General features: G+C 43.9%; 1 protein-coding gene across 6 annotated transcripts in view; it reads left to right on the top strand.

Annotated features, from left to right (window-relative positions):
* Positions 1-17,068, top strand: part of AUTS2 (activator of transcription and developmental regulator AUTS2) — a 791,335-nt gene that overhangs the window by 245,581 nt on the left and 528,686 nt on the right. Inside the window, exon 1 of one of the 6 annotated variants that reach the window (XM_040613342.1) lies at positions 12,236-12,753. The exons of the other annotated variants lie outside the window; for them this stretch is intronic. Coding sequence (XP_040469276.1) covers positions 12,706-12,753 — 48 coding nt within the window. The 5' untranslated portion in view covers positions 12,236-12,705. Of the gene's footprint in view, positions 1-12,235; positions 12,754-17,068 lie in introns of those variants that run through there. 6 annotated transcript variants of the gene reach the window in all.

The following is a 17,068-nucleotide window of genomic DNA, read 5'->3' as shown; positions in this document are numbered from 1 at the left end:
TGAAGAATTATTCAAAATGCCTGCAGACGCAGGAAGTTAATACTGCTCTGGTTTGTATTTGGACAGCTGTCACGTAATTTAAAAAGACTAGGCACTCTGGAAACTCTAGAAGCTTTTCCTTCAAGAAAACTCAGGGTGAATTTTTTTTAAGCTATATTTTAAAGCCTGAATGGTACCTCTGGTTTCAAATGGCAAAATCCTTCATCACAATGTGGAGCTCCTGTGGGACTTGTACCTGGAAGGGTGCTTTTAGCAGATCTTCCCCTGGAATAGAAATCCATTGGAGAAACTGCATTATCTTACAAATAAGTGGGAATAGGAGTAATTGAGTCAGTGTGGTGAGGAAATGGGTTTCCTTTCCAGGCAAACTGGGACTTTATCTAGAAGCTTTCTTCTGTCTTCTTCAATTAATATGAAGAGACTTCACTGCTTATAAGCATTGATTGCTTTTGGTGCACAGCAAATTTTGCCTTTAAAGGGATTCTTTTAGTCAGCTGTCACCTAATTCCTTTATATCATGTTTATGTAAGAAGGATGTGCTATTTTTAGAAACTTAATGTAGATATCAGTATGCTGGGATAAGAGATTGTACTTGAAGAGAAGGATACACCAGCAAATTTACTTCACAGCATAAATGGGGTGTTTGCGTATGATGTGTCCTGAGAATACCATGAGCAAAAGCACTACCCTTGGCAGGGCAGAGGATTTGTCCACCCAGTGCCTCTCTGCCCCTCCAGCCCCTTTAAATATATGTTTTTGCAAATACACAGCTGTTGGCATCACACAGAAATTGCAAAAATTGCAGGAGTCCCTCTGTTTCTGGGAGGTTTGGGCGCTTTTTTTTCATTTTTCTTTTTTTTTTTAATAAAAATAATGAAATCCTAACAATTTTTGGTTCTTTTTGTTCATGGGTTTTGAACTTTAACTATGCTTTCAAACTGTTTTTTAAACTTCTCTGCTGGGAGAGCTGAAACATGCTTTCCGTTGTTGAAGTGAGAACAAGCATTCTTGTATGCTTGCTGACTCTAGGAGTCCTTGAAGAAAAACACTAAATATTTTCAGGAATTACCATCTTGGGAACAGTCTGCTTACATAGTGTTCATGCGTGAGCTACTTACTGTAGAGATACAGCACTTTATTGTCCATGCATGTGCTGCAGTATACCATCTTAGATGTGTCATCTTCCTCATTTGGTAGTATATCTCTAAAACATATTATTATAGAGAAGGCAGTATAGGACATCACAGGTAGTATGTACATAATGTGTCTGGTCTGTGAACAAATATCTTCCAAATGCACTTGCACGTGTGTGTTTGTAAGAACAAAGAGGCTCAGAAAATGTGTTTCATGATTTGGTATATCCCATTCTTTCCCTCCTCCCTCCCCTGCAGTTGTATAAGTACTTTTGATGGCAGCTGCTGGATTAGACCCAGAAGCTTAAAAGATTAAAGAAACCACTAAGAGCAGCTAGGAGGAAGTGAAGGATCCGTTTGTCTGAAGGTTTGTGTTTTCATACTGGTGGTTGAGAAGAAAATTGCAAACAGGCTGTGCCCTGCAGCAGAGGACTCGCAGCCATCTGGGCGTTGCAGAGGTAGGGCGCCCAGTCCAGCCACGCTCGCCGGGACCTGCGGGTGCAGGAGCAAAAGCTCAGCCTGTGCCTTGGGACTCACCACATCATGTCCAGGATGCTGCGGGGTGACAGTGTTGGTCCCCATGCCCTTCTCTCCTCGCTGCCGTAGCGCACAAGCTCATTTAGTGCTCTGCAGTGTAGATGTGGAAAGCCTTGGCTCTCCGTAGGTTCTTATGGAGCGAGATAAAACTCTGAAATTGAAACACAGTGAGTGGCTCAGTGAGCCACAGATTTTGCATTTTCACCCTGAAGTAAATTGTGCTGCCTGCTGCTGCTTACACTGTCTGTTAAGCTCTAAGTTCTAAGGAACATTATTTTTAATGAATGTGTTTCATGGCCAGCTGGTTCCAGTCGATGGCAGGTAGAGCTGAGCAGGACACAGCACTTTTCCCTGAAGTCTGATTCTTTGCTCTTATTTCCCTTTTCCCCCCATCCACCCTCCTTAGCCCCAAACCTAAGAGCAGCTGTTTCAAGGAGTGATTTATTTATTATTTTTTTCAAACATGGTCTTTTGCTGTGTAAAACATCTGCTGCTTTCTGGCTGATCCCTAAACGTTACTGATGGTGTGTATAATCAAACCGGGGGCCTTGAAGAACGTGAGCCAGTCTTGCTTTTTGTCATTCTAAACAAGCAGGTCTGTGCTGAAAAAAGTATCTGGTGTGGATGCAAAACAAGACCCCGGACACCCAAACTACGTTGCTAGGGTAGAAAGAGTGCTGCTGAGCACGTTAGGATTATTAACATTAATCTAATCTTTCCGTTTGTCAAACAGATTTTTGAGTACATGGAGACAGCTTACCCAGTTCTTAAGACAGTGCTCCCAGATCAGCTTGTAGTTTGTTCTGTAATACTATGTGGATTTGCTGGGATTTTCAAGTAAATACATTATGTATATGGCTTACAGATTGCTTAGGCTGTCTGCATCAATAATTAAAATGAGGGAGGGGACTATTCTGCAGAGTTTCCCTTTCTTTTCTTCATCCTTTTTACATGCCTATTTTTATCTTCCTTCTCTTAGGATCAGGAAGATAAATCTGTAGCAAGGGGGAGAGTGTGTCAGATACAGAGCCGAGTGTTTTTCCAGCAGAGATGGGAGCTTGTGGCACATCACTGCAGTGCCAGCTCTCAGCATCAGCCTGACCTTTGCCATTCTCTTTGCAAACACTTTGATTCAGACTTGTCAAGAGCTGCCAACACGTTCTCTTCGCTGGTAAAACAAGCACACCTTTTCTGCTGAGACAGGACAAAAAGTAGTGCTTTTGAGTCTGGCGGCAAACGTAATGCTGTGCTGTTTAGTTGCCTGAAGTAGAGGGAACAGGTTTGGTTTGATTTGATGTTGCTGTGGTGAGCATAACATTGCCTAGGTTGGATGGGGCAAGCTCTTGGGCTTTGTTGTTGTGGGTTCTTTAATGGTACTTTGTTAGATCAAGAGCTTTGATACAAGTTAATTCTTAAATTTCAAGTATATCACAAGAATAACTAATTTCTGTTTTATATCTCCATCCGCACCTGTCTTGGAAAGGTAAATGGTGTAGTGGAGGTGACATTTCAAAATACACGCTGCCACTGGGATGCAGGCAGACTCTTTTAGTGCAATTTTCTGATGTTTTTAGTGTCCTGGCTGTTGTTGAATTGAAGTGGGAAGTTACGCCCAGTTCATGATAAGATTGTCTCTTTTCTGTCTTGGAAATCTCTGCGCATCCAGTCGCTAGCATCTCTACCTTGAAGTTCAACATGATAGCCAGCCCTTGCTGGACATGACACAACGTGTCGTAGTCACAGGCAGCTTCTGTGGTGAGCACGACATACAGCAGGACTGTACAGAGCCCAAGACTGAATGCTGTGCGTTCAAGCGCCTTAAGCTGGGAGCGTGGCAGTCCGATCACTGGCATCGCTGCCGAAGAACTAGCAGAGTTACTTGCCTGTGTTTACTTCCCAGCTTGGTTTAAACTTTACAGCACGTCCAAAGAAACAGAGAAACTGCCAAGGAGGTGCTGATGTGATGAAATGGCTGGATGTCCTTGCTCAGCTTAGCCCATGTACACATCAGGCCGGGCTTTGGGCTGAGCTGCTTTCCCAGCCCGTGTGTGCAGTGCACTGTACGGTGCTCGCTGTTTGCCCTGTGTTGGGACTGCTGAGCCGTTCACTGTGCACGTTTCCATACCGTAGCTGGGAGCGTGAGCATGTGAGCAGCTTCAAATGCACACACAGTGTGCTGATACAGGTAAGAAAGGCAAGTTCCAATTTTGTCACTAGAGATAAAAAAATCACACCGTATGCTGGGCTTAATGTAAAGGCGATTTGGTATTGTATACACCGATACCTGGTACCTGCCATATGTTGGGAACCTGTGTGGAAGGTGTTACAGAGGTAGGTAGAGCAAACTAAAACTTGTCCAATGTTGTTATTTTTTTTCCACATCTGGCTGAGTAACAAGGATGCAGCATGTTCAGTGTCAAGCCTGTGTAATCTTCGACCGCTTTTTGAGATGGCTCATCAGGATGGTTTCTTGGCTGGAAACTTTGGAGTTGGCCTGAGATCACCAAGTCATGAGGTGAAAGAGCCATTAAATAATAACAACTATCTTATCTTGTCCCTGGCCTGGACCACACTCTGCACAGTAGCCTGGAGAGGAGCTGCTGGCACACGGCGTGGCCGGCTGCAGTCAGTGTGGTGCACGGTGCGTAATCTCAGGTACTGTTGTGCTACACTGTCTGTACCACTCTATTTCCAGTTTCAGTTTACTTGTTTTAAGGCTCTTTATTATGTACTCTGCCTGGGAGAGTTTAGTTGTGATTGTGAAATTGCCTGTGGAGATGTGACGCCATCAACAGCTTCATTTGTCTGTGTTCCAGGCTATAGGAGCCAAGTACCTGTGTTGGCATTGCTCTGGTTGCCTGGCAAAGGGGCAGTTTTGTGCATTCTTGATGTGTGATGACAGCAGCTCTGTGGAAATCCCCAGTGGTCTAAGAAAAGTTTAAGCCTCGATTAACTTCTCCAAATATAACTGATCTTACGGCAGACACTAAAAGCAAGCCAGTAACCGGTATACACTAACGAAAGTGCTTATTTGCAAAAATTTTACAGTCTGAGTATAAGAAACACCATGAGTTCTGGTACTACAGCTCCTCAATGCACAAAGCTGAAAATTTGAGAAGGTCTTAGGCAGGCATTCATAAGCATTGAGAAAGCACGATGCCTTATTTGCTACTTTAAACTCACTAAGATCCAGAGTAATTTTAGTAACAGTACAGTTACTCTGGTTAGAGTAAGTGCTGTGTTGCTCTCAATGTTCAGTGCCTAGCATTGTGCAGTCCTGCTCACGGAAGAAAAACTCCAGGTGCTGATGTAATACAGATGTTAATGAGAATTTACAGGACTTGGACTGAGCCTGGAATTTAGCTGAAAGGACTGAAACAGAGCATTAATCAAATGCCACAATTACTGAGCTGCACTTTCTGCATTAAAATGATGTAGGAGATGCATTACACCCCTAAGATCTCAGTATAAAGTAAGCCCTGCTGTGAGACCGTGGTAACAGTAGTCCTTAGACTTTACCTTTGGCTGTCTGAGTCAGGGAAAGGGTTATGCAGATGCAAGTCTGCTCTCAGGAAGAGGATTTATGGAAAGAAAAATGAGGAGAGGGGGAAAAGCTGGCTCTTCTTAATAAACTAGTGTAATTACAGGTCTGTTTAAGTGGAGGCATATGATACGTATGTTTGTGACAATTTTCCAGAGGGATGGTTCGGCTAGTGCTGAATAACCAGGCTCATTTTCCCATAATGCAAATGTTATTCACAAACTATTACCATAATTGATGCACCGAGCCACTGTAGAGTAAATAATGTGTTGTGTGTGGGAAGCAAACTAGAAGTCAATGAATATTAAATAACACAATCTCATTTTTAAAGGGAAACTTCAGAAGAATTAGAATTACTTTAAAAATCAAATGGCAACGCAAGTTCGAATTGACTGGTGGTTTCTTAGTTATGTATACGTGCACATGCATAAACACGCGCGCGCTTGTGGGCTGTGGTCTCCAGTCTGGTCTGTTGGGGCGTTTTTTTTCTGCTTGGTGAGTACAAAGCATCCTGCTCAGAGCAGTGTGGTGTATGGGGGCCTTCGGGTAGCACCCAGTGTCCTGGGAGCTGCCCAGAAAAGTGGGTTAGGAACACCCTAGACCTCCTGGCAGTCAGAGAACTCAGGACCTTTCAGGGTGTTTTCTGTTGGGGGAAGGGGAACTGGGACTGGTAACCCCACGTTTGGGGAGGTCTTGGCTCTGCCTTCCTGCGCTGCGGTACTCGTTCTATGTGACACACGGAGAATTTTGCATCATGCAAAACCCACCTGAGGGATGGCGTTAGGTTTGAGGTGGTTCTGCTGGCGATGCCAGTGTGGTTGAGCTGCCTGGGGGCTGCTGCGGCTGAGCTCCCTGACCCGCCGGTGTGCGGTGTTGCTGGCCACGGCCACACGGACCTCACGGCTAAGGGGGGACGGGGCTTTGCAGTTACTCCTTCCTTAGTCCTTGATCGCTGTCCCTGTACATAGCCTTGTGCCTGGCTAAGTGTTAAGTAGGTTACAGCACTTACTGCTGAGGTGTGAATTACCCCGTACCCATCGCTGAACGCAGGAGCTGTTGGCGCTGCAGGCTTATCTATGCTGGTATGGATTTTTAGAGTAAAGCGTTTTTCTGCGCAGGACTTGATTTAACTGTGGGCATTAATACCCTGCCATTTAAACCTTTTTTATGTTCAAAGGGAACTTGTGTTAGTGCTTAAATGCATATGTGTATGTCGCACATAAAGGTTGTATTTTTTTCAGGCATTGCTTTACTTTTTTTTCCCTGTGGTTATATTGCTCCCTCATTCCTCTTCCATGTATAATTGAGGGAGATATATACAGACAGGTCTATAATGTATTGCAAAGGTGTATTCCACTAGGATGAAGTGGTGGAGTGTCACAGAAATCACTGCTTTCTGCATTTGAGAATTGTGTCATTTCAAAGACTTTTGAGTACTGGTGCGTTCTCAGAAGCGAACTTTTCTCCAGGTAATAAAACCCTTGCCAACTACTGCTGTAGCTTTAGAAACTGGAAAGCCAGGGAACAAAACGGAGAAGCATTGTGTTAGGATTACAAAAGCATCATTTGATCTTTTAATATCGTAAGCCATTTTGTCCAGATGGCAATTATTGTTTGGTTTTGGTGTGTTTTTTTTTTTTTTTTTTTAATTACAAATTATAGCACTGCACCTTCTTTCTCACATTTTAAAAAGACATTTTAAGCAACCTTTGCCCCCCTTTGCTTGGCACAGTTACATATATATCATATAACGTCAGTAGCTTTCGTTATTGTAACCTGATATAACTCAAAGTGGCAGAAGTAACATATTGTGAGCCATCGTGCGCCTAGCTCTCGTGCGCCAGGCTTATGGGCTGTCCTTCTTCTGTCTCAGTCTGTCTCTTGCAGATTGTAAACTACTAGCAAATGTCTGTTTCTTGTCCTCTGTGGACTGTATTGAGGTGTCTTTGAATCTTTCAGGCTTCTGCGGTTGTGCCTCCTGGCCATGATTTCACCTAGAAAGCTGAGCGCATGCCCAAGCTGGGCTATCACTCACTGTAACTCGTCACAAATCGGCACTTGGCTGGGGGAGATACAGTTCTTCAAACTGCTTTTCTCAGGTTAATCTGTGCTCTTTTCTCTTTGAATCAGGTAGCCTGACTTCTTAGGTTTTATCCTGGTCCCAGGGAAAAACAGGTCCCTCGGGTCTTACAGCAGACAGCAGAAACGCTACTTGCATCTCTCAGTCGTTGCAAAAAAACCTGTCCATGAAGCACAGCTCTGCCTGCAGGGCCATCGGGCTGGCATTGGTCTCCTGGACCACTTCGTCCTACATCTTGTGTGCCTGAAATGTGCCGGTCCTGGGACCTCGGATACAGCAGACAGCGGATGCAACTCATTCTTGCCTGCTCTAAGTGGATATTAATGCATAAGAGCTCTCGGATAGTGGCAGCCCACATTGGGTTCAAACCAGTGACCTAGAGAGTTTCTTTTTAAAACGTGCACAGAAGTACGAATTGACAGCAGCATGTTTATGATGAGATTTTTCGGCAGCACTCAAGATGAAAGAGCAGATGGTGTTGATGGGAGAGCAGGGTTATGAGGTACAAGATGGGATTGTTATCATGTTAATAACAAGACAGCAAATCCCACAGTGCTTTCTATTAGCCTGAAAGATGATAGTTCCCTGTTGGGCTTCATGTGAATCAGAAATGTCCAGTAACGGGGGCCTCACGAGGCTGCGGATGTCTTGTTAGCTCATCGTGTTGGTTCTGACGTAGCCATTGATTTCTTTGGGTTTGGTCATTCTGACCCTTTTACTCACTGCCCGTGCCCTGGGAAGCCTTCTAGGGGGTAAAGGAGTTTGAAGACAGAGCTGGTGTAATTCTGGGTTACTTCTAAAACAGAAACGCTCCTACAGAATATGGGCAATTTGAAGTGAGTCTGGTATTTGCTGCTTTAAAGCTTGGGAAGTGCCGGGTATGTTGGAAGGCAGGCAGATGGAGCTTCAGCACTTGCACTTCATTTAAACTAATCCATATTACTCTGCAGTTCTCTGAACTTGGGGGAAAAAACTTTCTCTTTTAGTCGGCTTGCAGATCCCACAGGCTTTGCTCTCTGCTTCAGATAATCTTCCAAGGATCACTGCTTTGGCTGGTATATTAGGAGCCATTCTTAACTGTGAAACACATTTCAAAATCCGTTTTATTTATACTTATTCCAAATCGCTTATTTTTGCCACAGGCTAATTATAAAAACTGCTGTAAATATTTTCTGGAGATGGGACCTTCCTATTTATCTAAACTGGGTGCTTGTTGTTTATGTCCTATTTTCTTGAACATCCCCACACTTCACTCTGCTGGTTGGGAAGTGTGAAAGCTATTATGGTAATAGGGAGTGAGATGATTTTCTGCTCTCATAGTGCCAAGGAGATAGGAACGGATGTAATTCATCTTGGATGTAGTCCCTGCTGCAAATACATCATCTTGCTTTAGCCTCCCTGCACACATAGATATACACGCGGAGGTTCGTTTCGCTTGGCATAAGCATCAGTGCTCTTCAGCTTACTCCAGAATCGGCGTCCCTTGCCTCTACCATGAGCCCTTGGAAGTGGGTTCTTTGGGGCGTTTAGGCTGTGGCACGGATAAGGTGAAATAGTTCCCTGTGCGCTCCTTCCCTTCCTCCCACGTAGCACCAAGAAAATGTTAGTCGGACTTGACAACAAACCTGGAGTCAAAAAGACAAGGAGGAGGGATGCTCTGCTTTTAGGTGACTTAAAAATCAAATCGGTGCTACTTGCTGTTTAGTTGGCTTGCATTAGTGTATGATTAGCTTTGTCACGGGGCATAATTGAAATGAACGTGGATCGATACCTAAATATACATTAGGGTGTATCAAAAGGCTGAGAACAAATGGTCTGTTAAAAGGGTGTTTTTTTCAGTTCCTTTGTACACTGTCTCACATTTGAAACGGTATGTTAGAGTATGACAAAACCTGCTGAATAAATCAAGAGATGGTTGTTCTAGGAGAATGGCAAATATTCTATCAAAACACGGTACCCTTTGTGTGGGTGTATAAAATCAAGTCTGGATTTTGGCTGTACAGACTTAGAATCTGTATAGTACATTATTTCATGTTATTGATGGGTATTTGGAAGAGAAAGTGTGGGGTAACAGAGTTCTGGAGGTTGGTGCTGCAGCACGTTTTGGGATTAATTCCTGTCCGAGGTATTGCTTGTCTGGCAGTGTGTCTGTAACAAGTGAGAATGAATTGGCAAACAGGAGTGAAGCTGTGGTGTGATGCACCATATAGACAATAACTCTATAAAATAAGGGACTCTAATATGTTTCAGACAAAGCACTGGCACTGTCGATTACGAAGTAAACGGTGTATTTTGCTCAACTGCAAAGGTGAATGCAGTGTTGAAAACTTAAGTTGTTGTGTACTTCATGTACATGTGCAAACCTAAACAGCTATTGGTATTATAAGAAATAACTGGGTTCTGCTGGTGCTGGTTAGGGTCTGTTTGTGGATGCTAATGTTGGGGAGCTCAACAGTGGGCGGTCAGCTCTTCCCTGCCTGGCTGGGGGGCGTAATGGCTGGAAATTCTGCATCTCCATTCCCTGCGCTGCACTTGTCCTTTGATTACAGAAGGACAGCTCTCGAGGGATGTCGTTGTGCATTTTCCTGAGATAAAATAATAGCTCTGTGTTTTGTGACCCTGGAACTTTAGGTCCTGCCAGATGCTAATGAACCAGTGGAAAACATCCAGGGCCTGGTAATTGCTTTGAGCCACAGCTGTTTGTGCTTGGTACGCAGTGTCAGAGCTCGCTTCTTCAGTGGCTGCGCCCTGTGATATTGCCCCAAGGTCCCCTTGGGGACTCCTGGGTCAATGCAGTGAGCAAACTTCCTATAATTGGGTACAAGAGAGCGTGGTGTCCGTGTGGTTCACGTTTGGTGTCTGCAGTAAATCCTGGGCAGTGCTGGCAGGCAATGTGTCCTGCTGCAGGGACTGGAGTACCAGCAGAGCCCTTGGCAGAGTGGCAGCTAGGAAGGAAGCGAGGCTTTTGCACTGACCTGATCTCATTCAAGTGTACAGCTGCATCTGTCCTATTTAGGCATTTGCTACTTCAAAACCCAGCTTTTTAGATGCAGGAAATAGAAGGTGCTAATAAAAATCAGGGGTTTAATTTTCTTTGGATGTGTGTTCCCTGTGGGAGACCTTCTCATTCACTGTTGTCTTAGCAAGACACAATTTTTGATGTTTCCACAGACCTGAAAAAGGCTGGGGCATTTTACCACCTTTTTTTCACATAGGTTAGTTCACCCACAGAAACACAGAATTGAAGGGAGAGTGGGATTACTTCTCTGTGGCATCAGTGGAAAGTCATTTCTGACAGCTAGGGCTGTGGATGACAGTGGTTGAACCGGCTCAGCGGGTGGCATGGAGGGGGTTAGAAGGGCCTTGGTGGCCTTGGCGGAGCAGGGATGGGCAGGGGCTGAACTGCAGAGTGGTGCTGAGCAACCTCCCCTGGTGCTGCAGCGTGGTATGGACTAGGGCAGAGCCACATGAGAGGGTTAGAGACACGCAGTCAATTAAATGGGGGGACTGTTATCGGTCGGTATTGGCATTTAGATCCTTTGTATGAGTCTCAGTTTATGAAAAATTCCAAAACCCTCTGTTGGCAAGTGAACAGGTAGCCAGGCTCTGCAAGGTACAGCCTTCATGTGATGCACTGACGCCACTATCAGTACTGACAGTACCTCTCAGGTGAGTAATCCTGACAAACTAGGTTTCAGGGTCTGTCTCACCCAGTATCTGTCTCTGTGTGTAGATAGAGTAGGAGGTGGTAAGTCAGTGGTACATGTATTTATTCCATCTCACTCTGCCTATGAAAAAGGTACCTGGACCTAGAAAAGGTACAGAGAGTGATGAAAAGGATCTGCAGAGACACGCACCGCTTCCTTATGAGGAGAAATATAATAGACTGGGAGCTTCTAGTCCCCGAAAGGTGTGATACATGAGGGAAGCAAGAAAAATCTGTAAAATCGTAACTGATAATAAGCAAGATGATAAGCAAATTATTCTCTTTTTTTGCAGGATAAGATACTGTGAGGCTCCACTTAGATTACCAGAAAGCTGTTTAAAAACAACAAAATGAGGTGACTTTCTCCTTCTGCGTGTAGTGAAATTCTGAACCTCATTCAGTGTCTCTTGGAAACATAAAGGTTCAACTACCTACCTGCCAAATTCAGATCCGTATCTGTTGTTAGATGTGTTATGCACATCTTTGGTCTTGAGATTTCTTGCATTGTTTCCTTGTGCGTCTCAAAGTGTTTGGGTGTAGGATGCTGGGCCAGATCGCTCTGCTCCAGTACAGCACTTTCTGCATCCAGCGGAAATACAGTAGGTTGATTATATTCATCCTGTGGTTTGCAACTTGATACTCACTGCTCTGTGGCGTGCTTGGAGCTGGGAGATTTGCAGCGAGCTGCAACCAACTCAATGTGTCTCATTACACCAGAGACAGGGAACTGGGCAGTGTTTCTGAACAGACAGAGGAACAAATAATCTGATAGGTGTCTTCCATGGATTTTTTTAATGTGTTAGTTTCATATTGATAGTGGTGGGTATTTTGTTGTGGGTTTTTTTTCCCCTTGTTTTTTTTTTTTTTTAAAAGGGTCTTCACAGATACTATAAAACATCAGACTGACAGTATCAGAGCTTGACAAGTGGGTATGTGGAGGGGAGGGCTGAGAAAGGGAGGGAGCAGGAAAGAGCTTGACTCCTGATTACTTGCTCTGGTTACATGGTAGCGTTACTGAAGCTGCAGAACTGAAAGGAGATATTTGCGTTATGCTTAAGAGGCTTTATTGTTTCTAAACTATATATAGTTCTGTAATCTTTCTTTAGATGGGGGAGGGCAATGTGGGACAGCCTCCAAAGCATCGCCACCCTGCTTGGTGGGAGAGTGAGGGGTTAACGCGGTGGTGTAGGGTTCTCTGAATGGGGAAGCTCATTGTCAGAATAATGTTTAGCCAGGTGTTAATCTGTGTCTGGAGGGAAGTGCTGGAATTCATTATTCATCCCACTGGGGGAGGTCATGGTCCTGGGAGGCTGCCAGCACTGGAGCCAGCCTCCTGGCTTTACTGACATGTGCCATTTGTGATGAATGCAGCTGAAGTCCATTTGAGGAATTCTCTTGTCAGGCAGCCAAGCTGACAGCGAAATGCGGAGCTAAGGCATTCTGCGAGCTCTGTTGCAGCAAGCGAGATCGCACTCAGCATTGGGAGGGCAGGAGGGGACAAACTGGAACTGCGGAAGGAAAGCATAATTTTTTTCTTTCTGTCATTTTTGTTATTGTTTGCTTCTGCCACCCTTTGCTTCCCCTAAATACCACGCTCCCCCTGGAAAACTGCTGGCTCTGAAGGAAAGAGTGCCTGGACGCTGCTTTTCATCAGCAGGATAGGCTTGGGTTGCTTTTTTGTTTTTTAACGAGGGCAGGGGGTGAGACAATGATCAAGTCGAGTTGGTTCTACGTCAAGTTCAAGTATGCGGAGAAGGTAAGTCCTTACATTTTCTCCTGCAGCCTTGCTCAAGGGATCGCTGCGTGGTCGTCTGCAGCCCCCTGGTCTTGACAGGCGCTCCGGCCACCAGCAGGGCAAATGCCGCTGGGAAGTTTCGCTGGTGAGTTTGTTTTCCTGTGGCTTGATAGATAACGCTGTACCGAAGGCTGGTGCAGCGCTGGGTATGGGCTTGAAATGTGACAGCTGCCACTTCAGCATGGTGCACATGGAAGGGAAGAGAAGAGCTGAGATCTGATTCCTGTGGTGGTGTGTCAGTGACAAAAAAAACAAAAACCACCCCAAAACAACAACAGTGGTAGAGATGTATTTGTTTTTCTCGTGTGGAGCTTGAAAGGAAGGAATGTTTCTTGTTCTGTAGTTAAGAGAGATGACCTGCTTCTGCAGGGAAGTCAGTTCTTTTCTTCTCCTTTAGTAACAAAGTATTTAATTGTCCTTAATTATTACTAGAAGAAAAAAGTTCTATTGATCAAAAAGTAGTGAAATGTATTCTGAGGCTGTTTGCTGGGGGGTGTACTGTGGCACTTTCTGCATTTTGTGTTGCCCAGAACACAGTGCTTTTTGTTGGCTTCTCCTTTTACACTCAGCTGCCACTTTATCTTGCCTGTCCCTTGGTACCCAGATGCCTGGGGGAGACAGAGGGACAGAGATGGGGAGAGGATGGACCAAGATTTCAGTGGAGACCTGCTTGCCAGTGATGCATTTTCACTGAATATCTCCCCGGAGGGTTTCATGCCCCAGGTTAAAGACTGAGTTTGTTGCCCATAACACTGAGACCCTGTCAGAGTATTTGGATGTAGCTTTGCTGTTTTCTGTAATCCAGGAAAATAAGGAAAAGAGCGAGACAACTTTTTTGGGGAAAATACTAGGATACCTCACTATCTGTGAGTATAATGTAAACTAAATAACTATCACCTAAACATCCTTGAGCAGCTAACTACTTGCCATTCTTAAAACAGGGGGGAAACACATGCGTGTACTATTAGCTTGAAATTTTCTATTCTGGCAAATAGTGAGACATTGATTTATTTCTTGTCTTTGTGCCTTAAGTTATGCTGCACACAGTGAAAGCATATATATTTCATTTAACAAGATTTTCCTATCATTTATCCCAGGCTGCAAATAGCATATTTAACAAAGTCACAGATTTAACTATTCAGTTTTCATTTGTTTTGGGCAGTCTTACAAAGGCAATTTGACTGCAAAATCCATTTTATTAGGCAGTTATATTTTATCTCCTTGATGTTTCTCTGCAATAATTCTATGTTCTTTAAAGTCATATTAGACCTATAAACATCTATATCAAAACAAATAGACTTGCATATTTAGCATTTGAAACTGTTCCTGGAAATAAAAGTCTAATGAAATCAGTAGTTATTTGCCAGTGAGTGAGGTTGGCTATTTAAGATACCGGGGGACTTCCCCACCCCCCCCCCCCCCCCCCCCCCCCCCCCGGCTCCATTTACATTTTGTGATTAAATTTCTTCTTTTTTTATTGTTTTTCCTGAGACCTCTTGCAGTTCAACCAGAAAGCCCTGGAGTCCCTGCACAAAGCAGATAATGTTCCTACTTTTCTGTCACCGGGTGATTCTCCGTGTGTTACATAACCTGTCATACCAGTTTTGTCAGAGACAGATATTTTTGAGATGTACAACCTGGGAAATTTGAACGTGGATAAAATCCAGGAAACCCATTTAATCTGTATTCTTCTTAGAGTTACTGGTGCCTTACAAGATTTTCTCCTGATGCACCAGGGAAGTTGCCAAGGTTCATCTGTTGGGCGGGAAAAAAACCCAAATCCATAATGCCCCCGGCCACGAAAACAAAAACTGAAGTGTATGCCTGGTGTTTTATTGAATTTTAGGTGTGATAAGAGAGGGTTAGTCCTTTCCATGAAGATGGGGTTTCCCTAGTGAAAGGCACTCCAGAGATTTTGGCCTTGGCTATGCCGTAGGGATGTATCCCCTTGCTAAACACAGGATGCTGTGTCAGTGATCTCACTGCAGTTGGTGCTTATTCTGCATTAGGTTCAGGACTTGTCTGTGTGTAAAAGTTGTGCTAGTGTGACTTAGGTGTTAATTGACATGGGATTTATTAAACTGGTGCAGTTCTCTGGACACTGTGGGTACACGCTCCATGGAACAAGTGCTTCTGTGTTAGTATAACCACACTGGTTTAAAAAATCAGGTCAAATTCTTTTGCGACTCTTCCATGTTGTCAAGGTTTTAAGAAATTGGGTTTATATTAGCTAAGCTGAAGTACCTTTGAAATTCTCAAATGAGTTTCTTACAGCAGTTTGTTAAATGGATTTAAAGTCTCACTTGGAGAGCAGTTTCTCATTTTCACTTGACATACGTGTGGGCTGCTGCAGGAATGAGTGTTCCCACTCCCAGCTACACGTTGTCAGTGGTAGTGCTTGTGCAGCCACGCGGTGACATGTGTCCGGGAGCTGATCCAACTGGAACTGAATGGGGTTTATTCCTTTTTTGGGGCTGGCTTCATTTTCAGGCAGATCAGTGTGTGTCCCAGTTCACCCCCAGTGTGCAGCTGTAAAAGATGTGCCTGAAAATACCTGGTTGAGGTGAGTAGAAAGGACAGCGGTGTCTCTTCTGGCAGCAGCCTGTGAAAACTAAATTTAAGTTTACTCTCCTCATTTGGAAGTGTTATATAATCTCAGTTTAAGGGAGGTCATTTTAGGTTGGGAGAAGGTTGGGTCTCTGCCCTCATGTCAGTGCAATAGCTTGGTTAAATCAGAACTAGAACTGCTTTTCCTGTGTGTGCCACAATACTGACATTGCACCGCTCCTTCTTAATTCTCTTGTAAAGAAGTTCATTGACATTTTTGTTAGCTGGCTGGCTTCGCTGAAGCTGACATCCTTGCCTCTGGCCATCACAAATACTTTTTTCTTCCTTTTGATTTGCTTTGGAGAATGTTGATGTCTGAAGACCTCTCTGTGATAAAGCATACATATTTATATAAGTGTCACAGGTAACTCTGCAGGCAGCTTATATATCGTAAAATATTCCTTCACGTATAGATTGTCAGCCTGTTTTATTCTCTTGGCATCACTGCGCTTTACTGCTATAAACTGTTCTGTTGATAGTGTTTGCACGTCGCTCATCCCATCTGGGTTATCTGCAGCCTCTGCAGAGAGACCTGAACCGAGGTTTGGTGATGTAACTTGCCTGAGCTTCAAGGAGATTCAACCCTCACAGGTCTTCTAGAAGCTTCAAACTCCTCGCATCCTCCTTGAAATCTCTTAGCCAGTCAACATGTGTCATCTGCCTGCTTGTGCAGTGGCTGGTAGGAGAGAAAATCAGTAGCCATGCATCTGTGGCTGCAACGGAAAGCCTGAGAAACACTCTTAAACTGTCTTTGGATGTTCACCTTTTATCCCAAAGATGTGTTGGAACTGGAAATGAGATGAATGTTGGATAAGCTGATGTACTTGGGTATGTTAGTTTGCTCAAGTAATCCAAACAGGTTTTCTATGTCGTGTTAGACAAGCGCTGTAAAACCATTTCACAAGAGCGTATTTTTAATTCTGATTAAAGTAATGCGATAATAAAACTAACTAAAGGGGAAATCCACGCAAATTCATCTTGAGTCTATTATGAAGTTAATTGCAAACATTCTATTATATAAACTTCAAGGGATCCTACTGGAAAAAAAAACACAAAGTTTTTACGTTTACCCTTTTAAAAATTTAATATAAGGTCATTTGGGTGCAAGCCATTTTTACATAATGCCCATATTCAGTCTGAGTGCATTTACACTGTAATTAAAATTCAACAGCTTCATGTGAATAATCGTGCTGACACTAGGAAATCAGTTTGATCTGAGACGGGGGAAAAAATAAAGGCAAGCTCTTGGAAATCTATGAAATTCTAGAAAGTGTGGGAGCTGTGTGGAGAGAGGCGGTGTGCGTGGGCTGTCTGGCTTCACGCATTGCCGCTTGTATCTGAGGGAACTTATGGATGAAGTTAGAGGACTTGAGAGGTTTTGCTTTGTCCTTGAAAAGCTCTGTCCCTTGTTTGAGGTTCATTGATAGATATTGCTGAAGTGAAACTTAATTTTCCTGTTCCCAGCAGTGCCCAAGGGAGATAAGTGCTGTATTCCTAGCTGGAAAATTAGATTAAGACACCCAGTACCGCGGTACAGGGTACATGCATTTCTTCCTCTCTTGTAAGACTCCCACTACTCTGAAAGGCAGTTTAGAGTTTTGACAGCTAAAATAAAAAGCCTTAAGGACAAGCAACCACTCTGAATGTTTGAAGGGCTTCATTTCCCGCA

This window comes from Falco naumanni, chromosome 1, assembly GCF_017639655.2.
Source record: "Falco naumanni isolate bFalNau1 chromosome 1, bFalNau1.pat, whole genome shotgun sequence".
Lineage (NCBI taxonomy): Eukaryota > Metazoa > Chordata > Aves > Falconiformes > Falconidae > Falco > Falco naumanni.
This window is presented reverse-complemented; position numbering and strand designations above follow the sequence as displayed.